At 43.6% G+C, this 25,525-nt stretch overlaps 1 protein-coding gene across 1 annotated transcript in view; it reads left to right on the forward strand.

Moving 5' to 3' along the window:
• Positions 1 to 25,525, forward strand: part of LOC124777221 (signal recognition particle subunit SRP68-like) — a 77,915-nt gene that overhangs the window by 49,394 nt on the left and 2,996 nt on the right. Inside the window, exons 9-10 of the mRNA XM_047252539.1 lie at positions 6,495 to 6,658; positions 16,020 to 16,284. Of these exons, the coding sequence (XP_047108495.1) occupies positions 6,495 to 6,658; positions 16,020 to 16,284 (429 nt within the window). The remainder of the gene's footprint in view (positions 1 to 6,494; positions 6,659 to 16,019; positions 16,285 to 25,525) is intronic.

Here is a 25,525-nt window from a genome sequence, read left to right on the forward strand (position 1 = left end):
TTTCTGATACTTTTGTCCATTGGTCAACAGCACTCTGGATCTCACCGTCATCAGAAAATCTTTAATCCTTGCCCCCTCCTCAAAAAAAAAAAAAAAAAAAAAAAAAAAAGAAAACTTCAGATGGATGAAAAGATGAAAAACTGAAAGCTCTAGGTCAGGTTTATTAGTGGGATGGTTGATGATGTTCTAACCGAATTAATCCAAGAGTTTTGTTGTGATATTAGATGTTTGGAAACTTTCCCCTTGTTCTGTTCTGTATCAGCCTCCACAGTTTTTTAGGCTTTTACTGAGCTGCACAGCATTAATTGTTTCCCCATGAGGTAGAAATTCAATGCGAAGAATCCACATAAAGTCCCAAAAGGCTGAAACCAAAACTTTTCAGGCTTGAACAACAGACTTGAATTTTTTCACTGATGTTGAGGAGTGATGTCACCACGACATTGTATTTTCATGTCTGGGGTGCAGTGGGCCAACCATATTTCATTACCAATCACAATAGGATCAAGAAATTGTTCATCTTTTGGTTCTAAGCGCTCAAGAAATTCACCGGATTGGCCAGTTCTGTTGATTTCATGTTGATCCGTGAGTAATGATTTCATACCAAAGAAATCTGGAGATGCCTGGAAACATTGTATTCATCCTGCCAAAAGTCAGTCAATGGTCGCTGTGAACCTTTCTTTGATCTTGTTCTCCATCTCATCTGTCACATTTGAGGGACACCCTCTCCTTTCTTTATTGTGTACGTTTGTTCTGCCAGTTTTAAACTTATGACACCACTTACACACATTAGTATAATTCATCGCACGATATCAGTTATGGACATGTCACGTAGTAATTTGAAGTGTGTAAGCTTATGACGAATTTGTGAACAGTGAATAGGACGAGAGAGAGGGAAGGAGCATGTTAAACTAGTACCTGACACAAACTTAAGACTAAAAGTGCAAAAAAGAAAAATACCAAGAAACTGAATTTAACAGTGTTAGAAGATTGAGTATTTAAGAAGTGAGGAAATTATATGCTATATGTAATGTCAATCATTAATGTAATGCAATTGGATAGATTGAAAATCTGTTCAAGTGGTGGTAGGACACGTGCATAAAGAAGATTACACTTATGCAAGCTTTTGGAGCCAGTGGCTTATTCTTCCGGCAGAAGGGGAAAGAAGAGGTGTGACAAAGGAAAAGGGCAGGAGAGGTTTAGGAAGAGTGGTAGATTTCGGAAAAATCACCCAGAACAGTGGGTCAGGGGAAACTGACTGGACGGGATGAGAAGGAAAGACTGATTGTTGACTGCAGCAGACGAGATATGAAAACCTGAGAGCTTAAAGGTGGAAGACAGGGTAGTATGCAAGTCAGAGATTACTGCTAAAACATCGTGGATGGGTTAATAAGAGTGAAAAGCCAAGTGCATTTGTACATAACAGAGGTGGGAGGGGCACGGCGAAGAATAGACAGGTCAGAAAATGAAAGATGTAGAAAAGTAAAACGAATTGAAGAAAGGCGTAGTTATTGTGAAATGTGCATCAAGAAAAAAGTCACTTTTGTTTTAAACCTTTCTTGTAAGTAAAAGCCTCAAAGTTTAGTGTTTGCTTTTAAATATTTTGAAGTTGTCTGATGATGTATAAGTCATGATTACCAAACCTCATCAAACATTTTGATAATCCCCCTCCCCAATGTGACTAGGAATGGAACTAGAATACATGAAGCTGTGAGTGTTTTAGATGCTTTTCTACAGAACTGTGATGATTGCCAGAAAGACGTTTTCATGTGCTTTATAGATCATGGAAAGGCTTTTGATAATGAATGTCATTCAGAATTGCTACAAGTCATATTTGACCACTAGCATTGCCAGATGAGTTTCGCTGTATGTCCCGATTTGTAGGACTGTCACAACCCATCCCACTTCAGGTGGGTTGCCAAATGTTCATGACTCTTGAACACTGCTGACAATTCCAAATTTTTTAATTTGTATTCATTTCAGAAGTTGTTCATTACATTAAAGTTACTAAATGAGTTTCTGAAAGTGCTGGTGGTGGTAACCAAGAAAGATAGAATACAGTGCACCAGGAGGTTGTGATTAGTGTTGTGAATTGTAAGTTCTGAAAACAATCGGCTGTATGGCTTTCACTATTGTATTATTATCACCACACCAGTGCTTTCTTAACAGTGTTTCAGCTTCTTTCTCTCACTCATCGACTGACCGTGATTTCACTTGTTGCGCTAATTAATTATATGTCAGTAGCACAGGTGGCTATAATAGACAATAAAACATCTACAGAAAGGTAACACATTAACAAGTTTATTTTACACTGTGTACATTTAATACTTGAGGTAAACATAACTTTGTAAAGCTGTAGATTTTTCTGTGGTGGTTAGTTACATACAATGAAAGTAATGTTCTTAATAGAAACATATTGTCTTGAATGCTGATGATACCCTAGTCTCTGAATATTAGTAATGTGTAGTAGTGTTGTGCTGTGTTGATGTATTGACTTCACTGCAGTCTCCTGTACTAATGTTGTTAAGTCTATTGATGCACTGAATCTGAGGTGAAACTCGTGAGTGTGGCTGCCTAAAATGATGTGCTTGCCAATCAGAGTCATGAGCAATGAGATCATGTCAGTTTACTGCCCTCTAGAGGTGACTGAGCATGGCGCCACCCCTCAGAGAACGGTGAGTGCTGGAAGAGCGAGCTCACTTGGTAGCATGCCTGGTTTAAAAGTGCCATCTCTTAAGTAGCTGTGAGCAGCATGCCATCAACACCACAGTTAGTAACTTGTTGACTAATTCTGAAATGTGCTGAACATTTTTTTTTTCTAGTCAGCCTAAAGTTGTTGGTTGGTTGATTTGGTGGAAGAGACCAAACAGTGAGGTCATCGGTCTCATCGGATTAGGGAAGGATAGGGAAGGAAGTTGGCTGTGCCCTTTCAAAGGAACCATCCCGGTATTTGCCGGAACTGATTTAGGGAAGTTAGGGAAAACCTAAATCAGGATGGCCGTATGTTGGATTGAACTGTCGTCCTCCCAAATGCGAGACCAGCATGCCAACCATTGCGCACCTCGCTTGGTCCTTAAGTTGTTACTTTTGATGAACAGAGTGGTACTTTTGAACACAGCCGTACCAACTGACCACTCATAAGCCCCAACCAGTGTACCAACATTGTTCATTGTAAAGAAATATTAATCTAATGATTGTAAATTTATGTTGTAGTTTCTTTATCTGCCTCTGCCCCCCCACCCCCAGTTACCACTAGCACCATGACCATTACTACCACTACTTTTGTGCTCACATCCCACTGATTTTTTTAACCACCGGATTCTGCCTTCATTGCCTTGTTTGGGTGTGATTAATTCACTAATCAAGATATTTAACAATTACCATTGTTGTTGTTGTTGTTGTTGTTGTGGTCTTCAGTCCTGAGACTGGTTTGATGCAGCTATCCATGCTACTCTATCCTGTGCAAGGTTCTTCATCTCCCAGTACCTACTGCAACCTACATCCTTCTGAATCTGTTTAGTGTATTCATCTCTTGGCCTCCCTCTACGATTTTTACCCTCCACGCTGCCCTCCAATGCTAAGTTTGTGATCCCTTGATGCCTCAGAACATGTCCTACCAACCGGTCCCTTCTTCTTGTCAAGTTGTGCCACAAACTCCTCTTCTCCCCAATTCTATTCAATACCTCCTCATTAGTTATATGATCTCCCCATCTAATCTTCAGCATTCTTCTGTAGAACCACATTTCGATAGCTTCTATTTTCTTCTTGTCCAAACTATTTATTGTCCACGTTTAACTTCCATACATGGCTACACTCCATACAAATACTTTCAGAAACGACTTTCTGACACTTAAATCTATACTCAATGTTAACAAATTTCTCTTCTTCAGAAACACTTTCCTTGCCATTGCCAGTCTACATTTTATATCCTCTCTACTTCGACCATCATCAGTTATTTTGCTCCCCAAATAGCAAAACTCCTTTACTACTTTAAGTGTCTCATTTCCTAATCTTATTCCTGCATCATCACCCGATTTAATTCGACTACATTCCATTATCCTCATTTTGCTTTTGTTGATGTTCATCTTATATCCTCCTTTCAAGACACTGTCCATTCCGTTAAAATGCTCTTACAAGTCCTTTGCTGTCTCTGACAGAATTACAATGTCATCGGTGAACCTCAAAGTTTTTATTTCTTCTCCATGGATTTTAATACTTCCTTCAAATTTTTCTTTTGTTTCCTTTACTGCTTGCTCAATATACAGATTGAATAACATCGGGGAGAGGCTACAACCCTGTCTCACTCCCTTCCCAACCACTGCTTCCCTTTAATATCCCTCGACTCTTATATCTGCCATCTGGTTTCTGTACAAATTGTAAATAGCCTTTCTCTCCCTGTATTTTACCCCTGCCACTTTTAGAATTTGAAACAGAGTATACCAGTCAACATTGTCAAAAGCTTTCTCTAAGTCTACAAATGCTAGAAATGTAGGTTTGCCTTTCCTTAATCTTTCTTCTAAGGTGAGTCATAAGGTCAGTATTGCCTCACGTTTTCCAATATTTCTGCGGAATCCAAACTGATCTTCCCCGAGGTCAGCTTCTACCAGTTTTTCCATTCGTCTGTAAAGAATTCGCATTAGTATTTTGCGGCTGTGACTTATTAAACTGATAGCTCGGTAATTTTCACATCTGTCAACACCTGCTTTCTTTGGGATTGGCATTATTATATTCTTCTTGAAGTCAGAGGGTATTTCGCCTGTCTCATATATCTTGCTCACCAGATGGTAGAGTTTTGTCAGGACTGGCTCTCCCAAGGCCATCAGTAGTTCTAATGGAATGTTGTCTACTCGCGGGGCCTTTTTTTCGACTCGGGTCTTTCAGTGCTCTGTCAAACTCTTCACGCAGTATCCTATCTCCCATTTCATCTTTATCTATATCCTGTTCCATTTCCATAATATTGTCCTCAAGTGCATCACCCTTGTATAGACCTTCTATATACTCCTTCCACCTTTCTGCTTTCCCTTCTTTGCTTAGAACTGGGTTTTCCATCTGAGCTCTTGATATTCATACAAGTGGTTCTCTTTTTTCCAAAGGTCTCTTTAATTTTCCTGTAGGCAGTATCTATCTTACCCCTAGTGAGATACGCCTCTACATCCTTACATTTGTCCTCTAGCCATCCCTGCTTAGCCATTTTACACTTCCTGTCGATCTCATTTTTGAGACGTTTGTATTCCTTTTTGCCTGCTTCATTTACTGCATTTATATATTTTCTCCTTTCATCAATTAAGTTCAATATTTCTTCTGTTACCCAAGGATTTCTACTACCCCTCGTCTTTTTACCTACTTGATCCTCTGCTGCCTTTGCTACTTCATCCCTCAAAGCTACCCATTCTTCTTCTACTGTATTTCTTTCCCCTATTCGTGTCAATTGTTCCCTTATGCTCTCCCTGAAACTCTGTCCAACCTCTGTTTTAGTCAGTATATCCAGGTTCCATCTCCATTAGTATTCTGAATATCATCAAGTACTATAATATATGCCAATATACACCATATCATCACATATTAAAAGAGACACTCTTAATATGTGACAATATGGTGTATTCAATGACATATTTTATAAAACCTCATGATGTTCAGATTGCTTATTTGGAACTGGTATATATCATGGTGAAGCTATTAGTGGATTAATCACACCTGAAGATGATAATCAAGTGCTGAAGCTGGTAATGTGATTGCTGTAATTTTTAGCAGGGTTATACTGTATGTCAATTTTTAATAAAACTAAAACAAAATATGAATAACTGACAATTGGTACTGGGATCAGATGGCTGAAATGACAGTAGAAGCATCGGCATTGTTAAGTATCTAGAGTGAGAGAGCTGCTCAACAAGTTTACCTTCTCAACCCTACAGTTTATTATCTGCTCACTCATGAAAGAGTCCTCTGCCGATAGCAAACCTGCAAAGCGTATCAACTGCATTCTTTAAATACTGTAAAGATCTGTTAGACAATATCTGTTCAACAGCAATAGAATTTAGTCTCTAAACAACCATATTGAAGTAGTAAGATACAACTTAAAAAAAAAAATAAACTGGAGGCATTATTGTGTAAAAGTTAAAATTTCAGTAAAACAAATGTGTCCAGCACAGTATGGAAGCATAGACCTTAAACATGAATGCACTGAAATTCCTGAAGGCATTCGAAATGTTTGTGCATCACAAAGTCTTATGTATTCTTTGCACTGATTGGCTCTAATGATGAAGTCTTTTTTTTCCCAAGGAAAAACAGAAAAGAGATCTTATTTCAGTAATGAAATGCAGTGGAATTATATATGTTGGTCACACAATTTGCAGACGCAAGTAAATACTTTCTACTGTTTACTTTAAAACGAAAGATGACCGCAAATGGGCCAAAAGTTGATAACAATTATGATGAATTGCTAATCAAGATGTGCACAAGGAATTATTCAGTTCATTTGTTTTTCAATTATTTTGCAGGCTGGATCAGGTGAAGGAAAGAAAACTCGCCCTCAGGATATAACGAGACTTTATGAAATCATTCTTCAGAACTGCACTGAATTGCAGCAGTTGCCAGGCTTTGAAGACGATCCTCAGTATCAGCAAGAGGTGGAAGCAAAAACGAAAGCTTACAAGGCCTTCAGGTAAGAATAATAATTTATAATTTGAACACTTGTCATATGATAATGTTGCACTACATTTTCATTATTGCATGAGATTATAAAAATTTGTTACTTGATGAGAGAAGTTTGCATTTTGTCTCTGGAAACTGCGCTTATGGGATTTTGGTTTCCCCAGTTCATTGTATAGAAAATGTTCAAAATATTCTGTAAGTTAATCCCTAGTGATTTGCCAATGGCTGTAAAATTGATTTACAGTGGTTTTTCAGTTCCAGTATAAATGTAGGCTGATATAAATATTATATGAATTGAAGCATGGGGACAACAATCTAGCTGAAATAAAATGTAAGTAGGAGTAAAATCTTTCTCCTCACATGGCACATTTATTGAGATCAGAAACCAAAGAAGTGGGGTTGCTGTTAATAATGTAATGGTGGACTAGTGAGGTCCATATTCATGTATAATTCAAAATAATCTCCCAAAAACCAAACTGATGATTTTATCAAAGTTCTTATTTGACTGCTTGAATTAATAGCAAAATTAGAGTGCTAAATCGGGAGATTTCAGAGAATGCTGCATGCAGATTCATTTACCATGCTACCATAATAGCAGATGATGTCAGTTGTCACAGAATAGCATGTTTATTGCAGTATGTAAATACAGATATGTGTCAAAAGTCATTATGTTATCAATTAATTATCTTGAATATAGAGTTTGAGAGCCATCTGTACTGGTAACATCTTAGATTCGTGCACATGCCAGCAGACCTCACCTCTGTGTTTTAGTTCAAATTGGTCATAAGCTTTATAACTCAGTGACTGAAAAAATTACAAAAGATGAAAAGGTTTTCTTTTCATTGAATTGGAAACTGTCAGTAGGCATTTTCAATCAGTCACACTATAACAAAGAGAGCTATTTAATCTACACCATTTTGCATGTCAACCTCCACCAGTGGCAGACTGTGACTTCTTCTTCTTCTTCTTCTGAGTGCCTTGTCATAAGAAGTACTGGCCATAACTGCTCTCCTTCAGACTGCACAGTGGTCATACTTCAGCAACAATACAGTTTCATTCATTGTTTTCTGTTGCAACTCCACATAAGGATTTGCATCGTAGATGATGTCCCAACCACACTGCTATGAGAGTGGCAAATGATGTGACTTCAGTGGAATATGATCCTCGTCCAGGTCAGGCACAACGAGTTGTGACTCCACAGAACATTGCAGCAGTTGAAGCCATAGTGAAGGAAAACTGCAAAGTGACACTGAATGATATTGCAGCATGTTTACAGATTAGTCATGGGTCAGCACACCACATTGTACATGATGTGCTCCAGTTTCACAAAGTGTCTGCAAGATGGGTGCCATGGCAGCTGACTTCTGAAATGAGAGAACGATGTGTTGATGCTTGTGAGAAATTTCTTCTGTGCTTTGAACGAGAAGGTGATGGCTTCCTTGCAAGAATCATTACTGGGGACGAAACCTGGGTTCACTTCCACCAACCGACGTGGATTGTTGTCAGCAGGTGCCCTTTTGCAACATGACAATGCAAGGCCCCACACTGCCCGTACAACAGTTGCAACAATCACAGACTGCATTTTGAGTGTCTTCCTCATCCACCATACTCACCAAACCTTGCCTCAAGTGATTTCCATGTTTGGACCACTCAAAGACGCAATGAGAGGAAATAAGTTCCGTTCTGATGAAGAAGTACGCCACGCAGTGCATGAGTGGTCGCGCGAACTACCAAAAGAATTTTATTCTAAAGAATTTATGCACTTTGTAAGTGCAGGAGGACTTGCATTGAGCATGGGGGAGATTATGTTGAAAAGTCGTACAGCTTTGTACCACTTCTGCACGATAAATAATATTTAAAAAAAATTTAAGGTTTTCATTTGAATCACCCTCGTATGTATAAGCAGAATTGGTCATAAGCTTTATAGATCAGAGATGACTGGAAAAATTAAGAAAGATTGAAAGGCCTTCTTTTCATCAAATCAGACAAAAAGCGGACTGTAAATTGCCAGGTCAAGCATTTTCAAGCACTCACACCCCAGCAAAGAGAGGATATTTTTGACAATATTATGAAAAAGATAAATTCCTGCTCACCATATTGAGGAGATGTTGAATCAAAGATATGCCGAACAAAAAGACTGTTAACAACTAGCTTTCAGTCAAAAGGCCTTCTTCCGAATTAGACCCCCCCCCCCCCCCCCCTCACACACACACACACACACACACACACACACACACACACACACATTCATGCAAATGCAACTCACAGACACATGACCACTGTCTCTGGCTGATTATTTCTTTTTGTTGTGCCTGTATGTGGCTGAACATCTCTGCTATATGGTGAATAGCACTCTTATCTTTTTCATAATATTGTCTTTATTCCATCCTGGATTTTCCAGAGGATAGTTTTGGTTTAAATTAAACCCTTTTGCCCTCTGCTCTCCACTATCACTTGGTACAACCTGTTTTCTGATGTTACACACACATTGTGTGCCAAAACTGAAGACTGTATACATCTACCATTGTTTAACACAGAGCACTTACTATGGAACCAAAAAGAGCCTAATTAAGAGCCAGAAGAACTCATATCATCAAGAAAGTTAAATTAGATAAGGAGAACGTAAAGGATATAAAAATTGAAATATTAGCAAAAAAGTGTTTAGAATCGAGACCTTTCCTCACACAGTCTTATAAAAAGTCAGGAAATTTCATAACAATATACACTCCATTAGGAAATTTCATAACAGTATACACTCCATTGCAGAATGAAATGAATACATAGTTAGTTAGGTGTACCTGGATAGCTCATTTGGTATAACAATGCCCTGAAAAGGAAAGGATGCCACTTCATTTGGGCATTTTTATATTTTCTTCTTTCATCGGCTGAATTCACTGTCGGGTGTGTTATCTGAGAAGTTAAACTGGGCCTTGTATTTTTGCACATTTGATGTGCTGTCCTCCCTATTTTATCTTGTAAAGCTACTCATTTGTCTTCCGTTGTATTCCTTTCCCCAGTTTCTGTCAATTGTTGCCTAAAGCTCCCTTCAAAACTTTCAACAACCACTGGTTCTTTCAGTTTATCCAAGTTACATCTCCTTATTTTCTGCAGTTTCTTCAGTTTTAATTTGCTGTTCAGTCAGTAAATTATGAGAATCTGTGCCTGTAGAAGAGTTTTGCAGTTTAAAATCTGAATTCAGAATCCCCTTTCCACCATTAAGTAATCTGCAATCTGTCTGAAACCATTCAATGTATCCAGGGCTCTTTGTCGTATTCAGCCATCTTTCATGATTCTTAAACCAAGTGTTAGCAATGATTAAAGCGTAGTCTGTACAGAATTTTCAGGTAGCTTTCCTTGTCATTCTTCCTCCTTCATCACACATTCTTTCTGTCAGTCTTCTGCAGAACTAGTAGACATATGTACTTTTACTACTGTGGTGGATGTAGTCTTATTGTGCTGTTTATAGTAGCTGTTTTCGTATTCATTAGTAGACCTATTCCTCCTCCATTCTGTATATTTGATTTTATGTTGATAACTCTGTACTCTTCTGACGAGAAATCCTGTTCGTTTTTCCTACCACCCCCGTTTTACTAATTCTAATTTTGCAAAATATAGCTTCAGCTTATCCACTTTTCTTTTTAAATTCTCTAACCTATCTATCCAATTATGGGATCTAGCACTCCACACTCCTGTTCATAGAATGCAAATTTCGTTATTTTGATTTCAACAATCTTCTGAGTAGTCCACATCTGGGGATCTGAACGGGTGACTATTTTACCCCTGGAATATTTTATCATTATTAAGCCATACAGTAGAGCTGAATGTCCTCCATAAAAATAATGGCTGTAGTTTTCTGTCACTTTCCGCCATTTGCAGTACCAACATAGCAAGGCCTTGTTGGCTAATGTTGTAAGACCGTGTCAGTCAATTGTCCAGTCTAATTCAGGTGCTGCAAGTTTCTCTGTTACGGTGAGATATCATCTCAACTAGACTGTTGCCCCTATTTGGCCTCACCAAAAACACCCTTCTCATGTGATTACTCCTACAGTATGGCTATCTGTATCATTGAGCCCACCATGGCAAGATCAGTGATTGATGAAGGAGCTTATACACTCAAAAAACTATATAGAATTTCCATACTAATTTGTACATTAAATAGATGTATGCTGTTAAATGTTATGAGTGTTAGCGTTCTGGGGCTGGCATAGAACAATTAAAATGTGTTAATTTTGGAAGTAAGCAGTTTGACTAAGCAACAATATGCCTGCATGCAATTCTGAAACAGCAGGAACTTAGCAAGATAGTAATTACATCATTATAAGTTACTTATTAATATCCATTTCCAAGGTGTAGCTTGATGGTTTTGCTTGAAGAGACAGGTGTTTTCGAATTGATTATCTTGTAAGAATCAGCTGCATTTCATTCCTGTGGTTGGAAGCAGTGAGAGTAATGTTGTCTAAATTGCACAATATTTCTAAGGTGCAGGTATGACATGGCTTGCTATAGTTGCGTGCCAATTTATACTCTGCTTTGATAGAAAGGTGCAGGTGCCAAGGCAGGACAGTAACACCACGGCAGGGGATGTTGATATCCAGAGTCCACTTCAAGCTACAGACTCTGCAAGCACGGGTCAGGAAAGCCCAACCAAAAGGCATTCTAAGTTTACTGAGCTGTCTAAATGTTGCCTCGTAAGTTGTCTTCATCCAAAGACCAATTGTTGATTGCTGGGAGCTTTAAGCAATTTTAAATAACTTTACACAATGCCACTGATGTAGATATTCATTCACCCCATCCCCGTTCGCTGTCTAAAAGATGGTACACAACTAATCAGTAAACCGTATAGACTTCAAGGAGTCTAACAAATTGTAACAGGTGGCAATAATGTGTCACCTGTACTCAGTAAATGTTCAGCTAGGAATGTACACTAGTGATTGTATACAGAGTGTAAAAAAATACATCATCCATACTCAGTAAATGTTCAATTAGAAATCTACGCAAGTGACTGTTTACAGGGTGTAATAGAACGATGTTTTAAAAATTTGGGAGCGTGTGGAAGATGAAATTCAGAACATTTTGATGTAAGGAATCTATGTAGCCTGAAATGTGAAATAGTTTCTACATCCATCACTGGGCTGTTGAAAATACGCACACCTGTACAAGAAGATACTAGGTGAGATTCTCAGTCAACATGCGGGTTGTGATTTGTGGAGATCAGCTTATTGGATCACTTAATTTACAAGGTCCTTTGAATGGTGCATGGTATTTTAACTTTCTGGGCAATGCCTTTCTTGAACTTCCTGCGGACATTCCCTTGCAACTGCATACTGGTTTATGGTTACAGAATAATGGGACACCAGTGCACTTTGATCTTCAGGCCGGGGCTTGTTTGACAGACAACTGCAAGTCGAGAAAACTGTAAGGGGATGCCCAGTCCCATGGCCTCTGCATTCTCAACCTCACCCTCCGATGTTTTCCTGTAGAGTTATGTAATGTCCCTTGTGTACTCAGTACCATTAGGAAAAATACGTGTGATTACTGAGTGCATCTTTGCAGCATTTTATACCATCAGAGGGAAGCATGGAATCTTTCAGAGACTCAGACAAAACATGGTTCACGATTGCACATTGTGTAATGAAGTTGGTGGTTGTCACATTGATCAGTTTCTCTAAAGTGGTGAAGCCATTGGCTTCATTTACAGTACTTGAATGACTCTATAGTTTTATTTAAAAAAAAAAAAAAAAAAAAGAGTATCCCAGACTACAGTATCCTGATGTTTCATTTAGCCTAACAAATGCATAGAAAGTGCAGAGTGCTGTAAAAACTTTTTCACATTTTTTTCTTAGGATCCTTACATGAAAACGTTCCAGATTTCATCCTCTACAATGTCCCAAATTTTTAAAATATCATTCTGTTATACCCTGTACAATGCTGTCACGAAACATTACCTAATGACTACAGTTTTCTGGCAACTGAATGTATGATCTTTACATAGTGATTGGTTAATGTGAACTGTGACAGTGTGCACAGTGTCTATTTAAGGACACTTGTAAGAACTTTGATACTTTTTTTTTAGAATAAACGCTAATGACATAACCAATAATAAAATAAAAGGCAGAAAAAATAGAAAATACATAACACTTTAGGGACAGAAGGTATTTTGAGGATTTTCTGGAAACTCAAGTTTTCTAATGGAAATATTTCAGTAACTTAGTAAAAGCATACATTTTTAGAAACAGAAAAGTTATGGCTTATGTACCATGACATGAGATTATCAAAATGATTACATTTTAAGAGTCAAACATCCTAGAATTCTTATGATGACAGTAATACTGAATAAATACATTAATTACATTACACAAAAGAAAATGAGGGCTTTCAAATGAAGTGTGGCACTCCTAAAATGAACAGTTGTTAGGAGGACTGAGTTCTCTAGTGCACGTGGCTCCATGAATTGTAAATTTCAAATATTTCATACAGAAAATGTTTCTGCCCAAACTATTTCTACTCAGAACTGCAACAAGTTCTTGAAATCAGGGAATATCAGGGAATTTCAAATGTGTCAGAGAAATATCAGGGAAATTTGAAAATGACACTGGAAAATCTCGTTTTTGTCTCGGAAGATAAAATGGTTTGTTTATTGAGGAGATGTCATGCATTGTTGCTGGCTGGGCACAGCACCTCTTCCCTACTCCCTCATTCTTACTTCTTCCCCCATTTCCACCACTCCCCTCAGCTTGCAGTCAGTGCTGCCACTTCTTGCTACTAGCCTGGCAGCTGGCAATGAGGGACAGGGAGGCATGAGGAATGGTTTGTTTGGATCTGATTCTCAGACACTGTTGACACAGCGGCTGGAGAAGCGGTCACGTGTGCACGAGTAGTGTCTGAGCGATTGTGTGAATGTGTGTGTGCACTCTCATTTTCTGACAAAGGCTAGGCAAAAAATTTAGTTGTGAGAGTGTGTTAGTCTTTTCTATGTGCCTGTCTGCGGCTCAGCGATCATCTTTATGGTGAGTTGCTACCTATCCTCATTAGTATTGATTCTCAGCGTATATGTGCAAGTTATCTGTTGCATGGATCGATCACTGTGGTCTCATTTCATCGACATGGTGTCTGTGACACGCGAATGGCTGGCCGCTTGAGTGGACTTCCATAATGGGGCAAAACTGCAGGCCATTTCTATGGGCATCTTTAACAGATCAGGCCTGTCGATCTGAAGCCCATTGTTCTCCAATAATGTGCAGGCCATGCCTGTTGGATATAGTCTCACCAACATGCATGCAGGCCAGATCTGTTTGTGTGTGGCGTAATGGGGCAGATTTTCAGGGTTTACTCACGGGCTCGGGACTGCAGTGCTCCTCAGCTGACCAGAGGCCTCGGGTGATGGATCTCAGAAATTTCGACTGCCTCACTGCAAGTACATTGTACAGTGCAGCGTTTTATAGACATTTTATTTATTCTAGTGCATTTTGGCACTTCAAAAGTAGTTTATATATTAGAAAGTATGGACGATAAGAAGAAGAAAATTGTAAACTATACCTGAATAATAAGGTTTCAGAATGTACTACTTGGAAAAGAATTTAAAGACTCCATATGTACATGGTATATGTGTTGTGTGGCTAAAGTGCACTTAATGATGTCGGCAGCTCTTGTGTTGTGTGCTGATGTCAATATGTTGATTTTGGTTTTAACCAATTGGGTGATAGTACACAGTAGGCAGTGAGAATTGCTGATTCTAATGACTTATTTTGGCAGAATATACGAACTGATTACAGTTGCCTTCGATATGGAGAGCATCAGCATAACTTTCAGTGATCTGGTTGTTATGTACTTTAAGGTTGCTCATTGATTTTCAGATTTCTTTGGTGACAGGAAAAAAAGTAGATATAGCCCAAGGTTAGGTTAGAATGTGGTAATTCGCTTGTTCATTGGTGAAGCCAACAAGCCTCAACACAAGCATATGATTGCCATATTGGATTAATTGAGATATATGAGGGTCGTTTGATACATGTGGTAAATTTCCATGAAGAATGGAACATTTTTGTGGTGCCTTCATGGTTGGTAAGCTTTACTCTTCCAAGGATTGTATAAAGAATTTCAGTGATGTACAGTGTACACAGTCCATTGTTGACAGTCATCCGCATTGGTCAATGTGTTGACTGTGACGTTACATGAAGAAAACAGTCACTCATACTTTAATGAAACATTTTCATTTGAAGAGTTGAACTGCTGCCAAATTGAAAAAGAATTGGTTGAAGTTCACGTAAACTTTGCACCATAATTGAAGATCATTTATTTTTGGATTAATGAATTTAAACATGGTCAGACAAGCACCAAAGATGAAGTGCACTCATGTTGTCCAATTGAGGTCATCATAAAAGAAACCATTCACAAAATCCATGATATGGGTAAGCAAGATTGCCGAATAAAAATTTGCGAGATTGCTGAGACTGTAGGGCTCTCAGTGGAGTGAGTGCATAAATATCTTGTATGAAGAATTGGCTGTGAAGAAGCCGTGTGTGAGGTGGGTACTGCGATTGCTCAAAAAAATGAAAAGCACATTTGGCACAACATTTCAATGCAATGTCTCATGATGTTCAATTGCAGTCTGCAAGACTTTTTGTGCCGATTCCTGACTGTTGGTGAAACCTGGATCTGTCATTACACACCAGAGTCAAAATGGCAGTCAGAACAATGGACAAAAGCTGGTAAACATGCACCAAAGAAGGAAAAGCTCATTTTGCTAGCTGGTGTGTGAAGGCCACTATTTCTTGGAATTCTCAAGGAATAATACTCATAGGTGAATTTGTCATTACTATAACCTACTTGTATGTCTAATGTACGATTTTGCCAAATATTCTGATGGTATAGTTAAAATCTAATATAATAGAACAAAACATCAGATAACTTTATTTACAAACCATAGAATATTACAAAGGAGAACTCATTGGCTACCTATGTATGACTCATGATTTGTCATGTTGTCTTCTCATGACTCATCACACAAACTGTTATGAACAGCAACACGCAATGGAAAAGCTGCCAACATTGTAACTGCACTTGAACAGTATTGTGTATGGAAAAAAGATGAGAAAAGAAAAAAAAATATTCATGTTAGGAGTGTTACTATAGCAAATGGAATTACTATTCTTTCCTACATTTCAGACTGAAGTTGTTACTGAAACTGCAAATATAGAATGCAGAAAATTTATAAGCTTGTAAATACACAATACACCATAAAAGACCCAGTCCCATGTTTACTTGCTGTAAAAAGAACCTATATCCACTTCTCTATTAATTTTTGTGAAACGTGTCAACTTTAAAGATTTATTAATTTTTTTATGAATATAAATTCCATCATATGTTTGGTTTAGGTGCTTCTACATAGCCCAGAGCCTAGTGAGCTTGCGTCGTTGGCATGAAGCGATGGCACTTTACCAACGTTCTCGACAGTATGCTGGTGAGGCTCTTGCTAGTAGTAATGCCATAGGAGGTGATCTCGCAGATGACTTACAGGCTCTTCTACATGACGTGGGTGGACAGGAGTTCTCTGCTCATGCCCACAGTGTTCTTGAAGGCGAGGCACAAGATGATGAGGGATCAACTGTGCATATCAAGCCAGCTACACGTTCTAAAAAGGTACAGTATTTATGTAACTTATTTTCTTTTTCTGTTGTAATAATTCCATAAGGACCTTTCTGAATATTACCACAAAATTCATACAAAAACCAAAGCAGATGCTTTTACACAAAAGCAAACAACGGAAAACTGGGATGGAGTAATAGCGAGCACATGAAAAGTATAGATTGTTACTCACCCCATTTGATGAGTGACCGCTTATCCTTCTCATATTATTCAAACACATGCTTTGTGTTTTGTTTGCAAAAATTTACATTGGTGTATCAGACTGAGGCCTGTAGATTTGCTGTCAGTACTTTTCAAATTATTATGTATAAGCACATTTCGACAGCAGATTTGCACAGCATCGTGACCAGTATTGCATCATCTAATAGAATGTTGTGTGTGAATCAAGCCAAAGAACAATTGTACGTGGTTCAACTGGTTCATCCAGTATGCTAGACACTCCTCACAACAGTCCTACACTGCCAACAGTTTTGTCTAGCTGGAATGTCATTTGACTTAAGTTCTACTGGGCATTGTTGAAGGTCAGTTTTACCGCAACATTGATACAGAGAGTCTAACCCCAAAATTAGGCTTAACCCTCATTCAAATATGCTACTGCCTCTACACACTGCTAAAATCAAACCGTCCGTGTACAAAGATCTACATCCACCGACGTCAATGACCTCATATCATTATCCCTGATCCAAGTAAACTTTAGTGTCGGTTTCCATTGCCTTTGACCTACTAAGTGTCTACTGGCAACTGACATGGGCACCAGTGTGTGCAATAATGTTCTTTACCTCCAGCAACACCGCTTACTGCACGCTCCACCTCTACATATGTATTTGTTGCATTTAATCTTAATAGGAACATCTTTAAATGTACTTTTGGTTCTCTCTTGCATTTAACGGCTGCATAATACCTCTTCATCCAATTCTGTGTCCATTACCAAAGTTCTGCTGCTGATATGTTGCATTTCCTCTACTTCACTGTGGCTGGCAACACTGCCTATGCAAGTGCCCTTTCTGCCCACAACTGTAACACTCACCACTTGCAGAAAATACCCCACATCCATGCTGCTGACATATGAGTTTCTTTGCACTCCATTGCTAAACTAATACCAGAATACAGATCCTTTGGTACACCTGTGTGCACCCTCCGTGACATGTCTGATGGCAGTCATCTCAGAAAAGCATTGAGTGCCCTTTGTTCAGCTTCTTGCAATAAAACTGCGTTTGCTGCATCACTCTGCCCTAACTCATACATGTGTTTATTACATTTCCTTATCCTATCCACAAAATTTTTCTGCAGTTTCCCCATGCGTCTTTAACTGTTCCCAAAAATACCTTTTACTATTCTGCCTATACCTTTACAAAAGCCCTACACCCCACATACATTTTTTGCTTCTCCCACTAATCAAAGGTTTGCTGCCTGCAACAATTGACAGTCTGTCCAACCACCCATCTCTACCGATGTTAAGACCCTCTAAGAAAAATCATACATCCACAGATGATATTCCAGAAAAGGGAACAGTCAACCCTGCAGCAGCTGGATCCATCTCATGCTGTGGTAGCTGAAGCACTGCTAACTGTTTTGTCTTCAACTGCCAACTGTCCACGTAGCTGCGTATTATCTGCTGTTAGCTGTGCCACCTTTTTTAGCAAACCTTTAGTCTCTGACTGCCATTGTGATACTCGTACTCCCCAGTATACATGATAATACAACAACAAAATAAAATTAATTAGGATTCCACAAGATCACTAAAAAGTAGTCTTTATGTCATATCGTGAACCATCTAAACTTACTACACTGCCTTGCAATATAACCATATCAACGACATGTGTAACAGGTTAAAGGCACAGACTCTGTGCATCATGTAGTACGCCCAAGTAAGTTACACTGTATACACCTTGCAAGCACCAAATCCTGCTCTCTGCCATTACCTTTAAACACAGATTAGCAGTTGGCTCAGAGGCGACTAAAAGGAGTCTCACATGTTTCGGCCTTATGTGATGGTCCCCTCTCGGGTTTGACCTCCATCTTTCTAAATTATTCCGAAGAGCGAGCCAATTGGGGAAGGGCGCCTTACATGGTGCACTGTATCTGTCGTGCAATTAGACCTTTAGCCGTCTTTCTCGTCGTTGCAAAGGTGTCCCGCTCGTTTTTGATCTCTTGGGCGATTACCACGCTGCACTCTGCAGTGTTTCTTTTAACTGCGACGACGTCCTTGGCCATTTATGCACCTAACATCCAGCACGGTAGCCAGTCCGTTGTGGTGGGGCCGCCATGTACCCTCTTGGTTGTAGCCCCCTGACAACACAGGGATCGCTCTACTGATGCCTGCGCCGTTAACTTCCCACGTATGCCAAGGAGTAGATGCCCATCGCCCTGGGGCATCGGGACTCCCGGCAATGGCCATCCTGCCAGGTGGCCTTTGCTGTGGCTGGGTGGCGCCCGTGGGGAGGGCCCTTGGTCGGAGTAGGTGGCATCAGGGCGGATGACCCGCAATGAAGCGTGGTACATCATCTCTCGCTGGCGGCCAGCCGTCAGCAGTCTCTAAGCGTTCCAAGGCTCACTTCAAGGCTAATGTGTATGACCCCAAATCGTTCCCCTCCATGGCCACACCATGGGAGGAACGAAGGGCTATGACTGAGAGCGAAAGATACTCGCCCCGGTATCTCGTCTGTACCAGAGCTGACGGGGAATCTTTTATGTCCGTGAAGCCTCAGTTCTTTGTAGAGCATTTAGAGGACAAGTTTGGGGAGGTGGAGGGCTTGTCCAAGATGCGGTCCGGATCGGTGTTGCTCAAGACGACATCCTCCGCCCAGTCGCGGGCCTTGCTCGCTTGTACTAAGCTGGGGGATGTCTCTGTCACTATCACGCCCCATAAGAGTCTGAACATGGTCCAGGGCATTATCTTTCACAGGGATCTCCTTTTCAGTCCGACGACGAGCTGCACGCCAACTTGGAGCGCCGAGGTGTCCATTTCGTCCGGCGCGTCCACCGGGGTCCGAGGGATCGTCAAGTTGCCACCGGTGCCTTCATCTTGGCCTTCGAGGGTGACACGTTACCTGAGAAGGTCAAGATGATGGTGTACCGTTGTGATGTCAAGCCGTATATCCCTCCCCCGATGCGGTGCTTCAAGTGTTGGAAGTTCGGCCACATGTCTTCACGCTGTGCTTCCGACCTCGTCTGTCGCGATTGCGGTCGACCTTCCCATCCTGGTCATCCCTGTGCGCCGCCTCCAATCTGTGTGAACTGTGGTGCGCACCATCCGCCTTGCTCGCCAGACTGTCCGATTCTGCAGAAGGAGCGGAAGATCATGGAAATAAAGACTCTCGACCACCTGACGTACATTGAGGCGAAGCGGAAATATGATCGGCTTCATCCGGTGCGCATGACAGCTTCTTATGCCGCAACTGTCACTCCTTCCACAATTCCTTCCGCTCCAGTCAGCTCTCAGAGTCGAAGTCCCACACCTGCCCCCTTGATGGTGGGGGGCACTAAACCTCCTGTTGCTCCTGCTCCATCTACTTCAGGAGCAACACCCCCACAACCATCGGGGACATCAGTCCCCCCTTCCCAGCCGGAGAAGCGTAAGACTTTTTCGGCTACTCTCGTAAGGAAGGGGTCCCTTGGGGACCTTCCTTCGCACGCTCCGACCGGTTCCAAAGCCGACGGCCGCAAGTGGCTCAAACAACCGCCAGTCCCTGGTCGTCGGGACACACGGTCATCGTCTGTCCCTGAGACTGACCCGGTGATGCTCTCCCAGCCTGAACCACCCAAGGCGCAGCGCGAGAAGCAGAAGAAGAAGAAACTCCCCAAGGCTACCGACATTGCGGTGGCACCCATTCCACCGCTTCCTACAAGCTCTGCGTCTGAGGATGAGGTGGAGATTCTGGCGTCCGCTGAGGACATGGATCTCGCCGGTCCCTCGGATGCAGTAGATGGCTGTTGTCCAGGTGGTGACTCCATAGCAGCAGGGGCCCCGGAGGCGTAAACTGCCTCCCCAATCCCTTCACGCCTTTCCCATCCATGGCTAATACCATCCTCCAGTGGAACTGCAGCGGTTTTTTCCACCATCTAGCTGAGCTCCGCCAACTTATCAGCCGTCATCCTTTCCTTTGCATTGCTCTGCAGGAAACTTGGTTTCCAGCAATGCGAACCCCCGCCCTCCGTGGCTATCGGGGTTATTTTAAGAACCGGGCAGCTTATGAAAGGGTGTCTGGTGGCGTCTGCATATATGTCCTTAACTCTCTTCACAGCGAGTATGTACCTCTACAAACAGCTTTAGAGGCTGTCGCTGTTCGGGTGTGGACGCCACAGGCTATCACCGTCTGCAGTATTTACCTTCCACCTGATGGTGCTGTCGTGCAGCATGTCCTGGCTGCTCTGATAGCACAACTGCCGCCACCTTTTTTGCTGCTGGGCGATTTCAATGCCCACAACCCTTTATGGGGTGGGACTGTCTCCGATGATTGTGGTCGGGCCGTGGAGCATGTGTCGGCTCAGCTCGACCTTAGCCTCTTGAACACCGGTGCTCCCACGCATTTCAGTGTGGCCCATGGCTCGTTCTCGGCCATCGATCTCTCTATTTGCAGCCCTGGACTTGTCCCATCCCTCCACTGGAGGGTGCATCCTGACCTGTGTGGTAGTGACCATTTTCCCATCTATTTGTCACTGCCACAGTGTCATTCTTCTGGGCGCTTGCCCCGCTGGGCTCTCCACAGGGCTGACTGGCCAGCTTTTACTTCCGCTGTAGCCATTGCGTCTACCCCACTGGGTGACATTGACGAGGTGGTCCGTGTTTTCACCACGTCCATCATTTCAGCGGCCGAGGCTGCCATCCCCCGTTCCTCTGGCCTCCCTCGGCGGAAGGCTGTCCCCTGGTGGTCGCCGGAGATTGCTGAGGCTATTCGCGACCGTAGGCGGGCTCTCCAGCATCATAGGCGGCACCCGTCTCTGGAGACCCTCATCGCCTTTAAGAGGCTCCGTGCCTTCGCCCGTCGTCTTATTGCATGGCGTAAGCAGGAGTGCTGGGAGAGGTACATCTCCTCCCTGGGCTCCCGTGTCTTGTCCTCGCACGTGTGGTCCCGGATCCGGCGGATTTATGGCTCCCAGACCCCTATGGGTGTCCCTGGGCTCTCCTTGGACGGCGCTGTCTGCACGGACGCTGCCGCCATTGCTGAACGGCTAGCCGCGCACTTTGCTCAGAGCTCTGCGACTGCATCCTATCCCCCCGCCTTTCGCTCTCTAAAGGAGCGAGCCGAGCGGACGCCGTTCTCATTCCACACGCGTCATTCTGAAAAATACAATGCTCCTTTCAGCGAGAGGGAATTCCTCGCTGCCCTCGCCGATTGCCCTGATACAGCACCAGGCCCAGACTGCATCCACGCGCAGATGCTGAAGCATCTCTCCAGGGACTGCCAGAGACACATTCTCGCGATATTTAATCGCATTTGGAGCGAAGGCGTGTTCCCGTCGCAATGGCGAGAGGGTCTTATTGTCCCCATCGTGAAGCCCGGTGCGGACACACTGGCGGTGGACAGCTATCGTCCCATTACCCTCACCAACGTTTTGTGCAAATTGCTCGAACGTATGGTGGGGCGGCGTTTGTGTTGGGTCCTTGAGTCGCGCGGTCTCCTCGCTCCATCCCAGGGTGGCTTCCGTCGGGGCCGGTCTGCAGTGGACAATTTGGTGCGGCTGGAATCTGCTGTCCGTACGGCTTTTGCCCGACGTCAGCATCTTGTTGCTGTATTTTTCGATCTGCGGAAGGCGTATGACACCACATGGAGGCATCACATCCTCGCCACGTTGCATGGGTGGGGTCTTCGTGGTCAGCTCCCGGCTTTTCTTCAAAGCTTTTTATTGCGCCGCTCTTTCCGGGTGCAAGTCGGTGCCACCTCTAGTTCCTCTTATATACAGGAAAATGGCGTCCCGCAGGGTTCGGTGTTGAGTGTCTCCTTATTCCTAGTGGCCATTAATGGTCTGGCAGGCAGCAGCAGTGGGGTCGTCGGTGTCTCCTTCTTTGTATGCCGACGACTTCTGCATCTCATTTAGCTCCACGACTACGGGAGTCGCCGAACGCAGGCTGCAAGTCGCCGTTCGCAAGGCAGCATCATGGGCTCTGACTCATGGGTTTCAGTTCTCTGCACCCAAGACTCGAGTTATGCACTTCTGCAGGCGTCGGACGGTCCACCCTCATCCTGAACTTTACCTCGACGGCCACCTGCTTGACGTGGTGGACACTTGCCGCTTCTTGGGACTCGTGTTTGATGCCCGGCTCACATGGGTTCCTCATGTTACTCAGCTGAAGCAAAAATGCTGGCGGCACCTCAACGCCCTCCGCTGCCTTAGCCACACGTCTTGGGGTGCAGATCGCTGCACGCTGCTGCGATTGTACAGAGCCCTTGTGCAGTCCCGGCTTGATTATGGGAGCCTGGCCTATGGGTCTGCGTCCCCCTCAGTGTTGAAGTTGTTAGACCCCATACACCACTGTGGGGTTCGGCTTGCCACTGGCGCTTTTCGCACCAGCCCCGTGGATAGTCTACTGGTGGAGGCCGGGGTTCCCCCGCTGCGGATTCGCCGCCATCGTCTGCTCGCCGACTATGCTGTCCATGTCCATTGCTCGCCAGGCCATCCCAATCGTCGCCTGCTTTTCCCTGCCATGGTCTTCCATCTGCCCGAACGGCGACCTAGGTCTGGGCTTTCCGTAGCTGTCCGTGTCCAGTCCCTGCTGTCAGAACTGGGTTCATTCCCTCTTCTGCCTCCCTTCCGGGTCCGTACACCTACGCCTCCCTGGTGTTTGTCCCGGCCGTCTGTCCGTCTGGACTTGGCACAGGGACCCAAGGACTCGGTTCCGCCTGTGGCCCTCCGTCGCCGTTTTCTTGCTCTCCTCGCCTCATTTTCGGACTGTGAGACTGTCTACACTGATGGTTCCCTGGTTGATGGTCGCACTGCCTACTCTTTTGCTCATGCTGCTCATGTTGAGCAGCGCTCCTTGCTGGCTGGCTGCAGTGTTTTTACTGCAGAGCTGGTGGCCATATTGCGCGCTCTTGAGCATATGCGTTTCTGCTCAGGTAGGTCCGTCGTCATCTGCAGTGACTGCCTGAGCAGCCTTCAGGCCATCGACCGCTGCTATCCCTCCTCTCCTCTGGTGTCCTCCATTCAGGAGACTGTTTCCGCCATTGCCCGTTCTGGTCGTTCGGTGGTCTTAGTTTGGACGCCCGGTCATGTTGGAATCCCAGGGAACGAATGTGTAGACAGGCTGGCCAAAGGGGCGATCGACACCCCGGCTTTGGAGATCGGCCTTACGGCTCGCGACCAGCAGATGGTGTTGCGCCGTAAGCTGATTGGGATGTGGGCTGCTGAGTGGCGTGGCATGACAGCCCCGAATAAACTGCGGGCTGTCAAGGGGACGACCGATGTGTGGCGTTCCTCCCTGCGGGCTTCTCGGAGGGACTCGGTAGTCCTGTGTCGGCTGCGCATCGGCCATACCTACCTGACGCACGGCCATCTGTTGCGTCAGGAGGATCCCCCCTTGTGTCGGTGTGGGTCCCGGCTGACGGTCGGCCACATTTTGCTGGAGTGTCCTCGACTGCGCACACTCCGGCAATCTTTTAATCTCCCGGGCACTTTGGCTTTGGTTTTATCCGACGATGCCTCCATGGCTGACAATGTTTTACATTTTATCCATAGTAGTCGTTTTTATGGTTCGATTTAGGGAGGTCCTGCGCCTTTCCCTTTCTGTGTCTTTTGTCCTTGTGTCTGTTGCTGTTCTGGTGTGCCGTCAGATGGTTGACTCTTTCCCCTTTTTTTCTCATGGCCAGTCAACCAGTCTCCGGCCATCGTCCTTTCGTCTGTTTCTTTCTGTCTGGTGTTCCTCTGTCCTGTTCTTGTCTGTAGTGTTTCTTGCTGCATGTGTGTTCTTTTAGTGCCTGGGGGGACGTCTCCTCCCCCTTTGGTTTTTATCTGCTCCGTAGATTTTCGGCTCGCCTGATTTTGGAATGGGGGACTGATGACCTTCGCTGTTTAGTCCCCCTTAAACATCCCAACAACCACCACCAGCAGTTGGCTCCTGCGGCCTAAACAAGGTAACCTTAAAGTTAAAATGAAAGTCATGCCTCGCTTCCATGTCTATTACTACTCCAAAATGTAAACAAATAGTTCATCGCTCAGCGCAGCATGTTGACACTGTAGGTTGTTGTCCAGATGCCATACTGCACAAAGGCAGTGCCCAAATTCTGACACCCAACAGTAATGGCCCCTGGTGCAGAGTGGAACGGCTACAAGCCAGGATTGTATGAGAAGCAGTTGGAGGCGAGGTTGGAGCCCAGGTGGCTCCAGAGAAAGACGGTGGCAGGTTCTTTTATTGTGCATCTGTGCTGCAGGGTACAGTGAGTTGGTGGCGGGCTGGCCTGCTGAATTCTTGCTACCTGCACACCCTGCATTGCTGACACAGTTCTACACCGCACTGGCAGTCCCATTACGTAAACCGTCTGCATGGAACCCGCACCAGCAGTGTGTGAACGTGACACTGCTGTAGGCCACTATGACTCCTGGTGGCATCATGGAGGAGGATGTCCACCGCATTGAGCCATCTGTCTGGCAGTGGCAGATGGTGGCTGGTGTGCATTGGAAGTGACCCACTGCCCCCAGGGCAGGAGTAGGCTGTGCTGCTGGAGATGACCTCGTGTGGCTAGCTGTGCCATGGCACTAAGCCCACGGAGAGACTTAGTGTGCAGTGCTGTTGCATTGTTATGCCCTCAAACCAGTGACCTCTGCTGACAGGTGCATGTGATGATCTTAGCCAGCACAGCTCTGTCATCCTGTTTGGGCTGAGAGACTCAGAATAATTCTATTACAAAAATGACCAGTACTTATAGTCAGCAGCAGTGGAATCGTTATGAATATGCACCACTACCAGTTATGTATTTAATACACTACTGCCACTGTCAGTGTTGAAATTTGTCTTGCCCCTTACTGCACTAGTCAGTGCAGTACCACCAAGTTCGCTGTTTCGGCTAGCTAACGTGCCTTGAAATATTGCATTGGCCTTGTTGAATTATTACAGTGACAACATTCCACGCTCAACCGCCGTCAGTGCTGCTGCAATACACTACTTAGGCTCACGCCAGTACCTAATAGAAAGGGGATGACTGCTGTCAGCTGTAGCAGGACATTAAACAGAATCAGCAGCAATAAGCGAAAATGCATACCAGACCGGGATTCGAACCTGGACCTCCTGCTCACAAGG

Source organism: Schistocerca piceifrons, chromosome 2, assembly GCF_021461385.2.
Source record: "Schistocerca piceifrons isolate TAMUIC-IGC-003096 chromosome 2, iqSchPice1.1, whole genome shotgun sequence".
Classification (NCBI taxonomy): Eukaryota; Metazoa; Arthropoda; class Insecta; order Orthoptera; family Acrididae; genus Schistocerca; species Schistocerca piceifrons.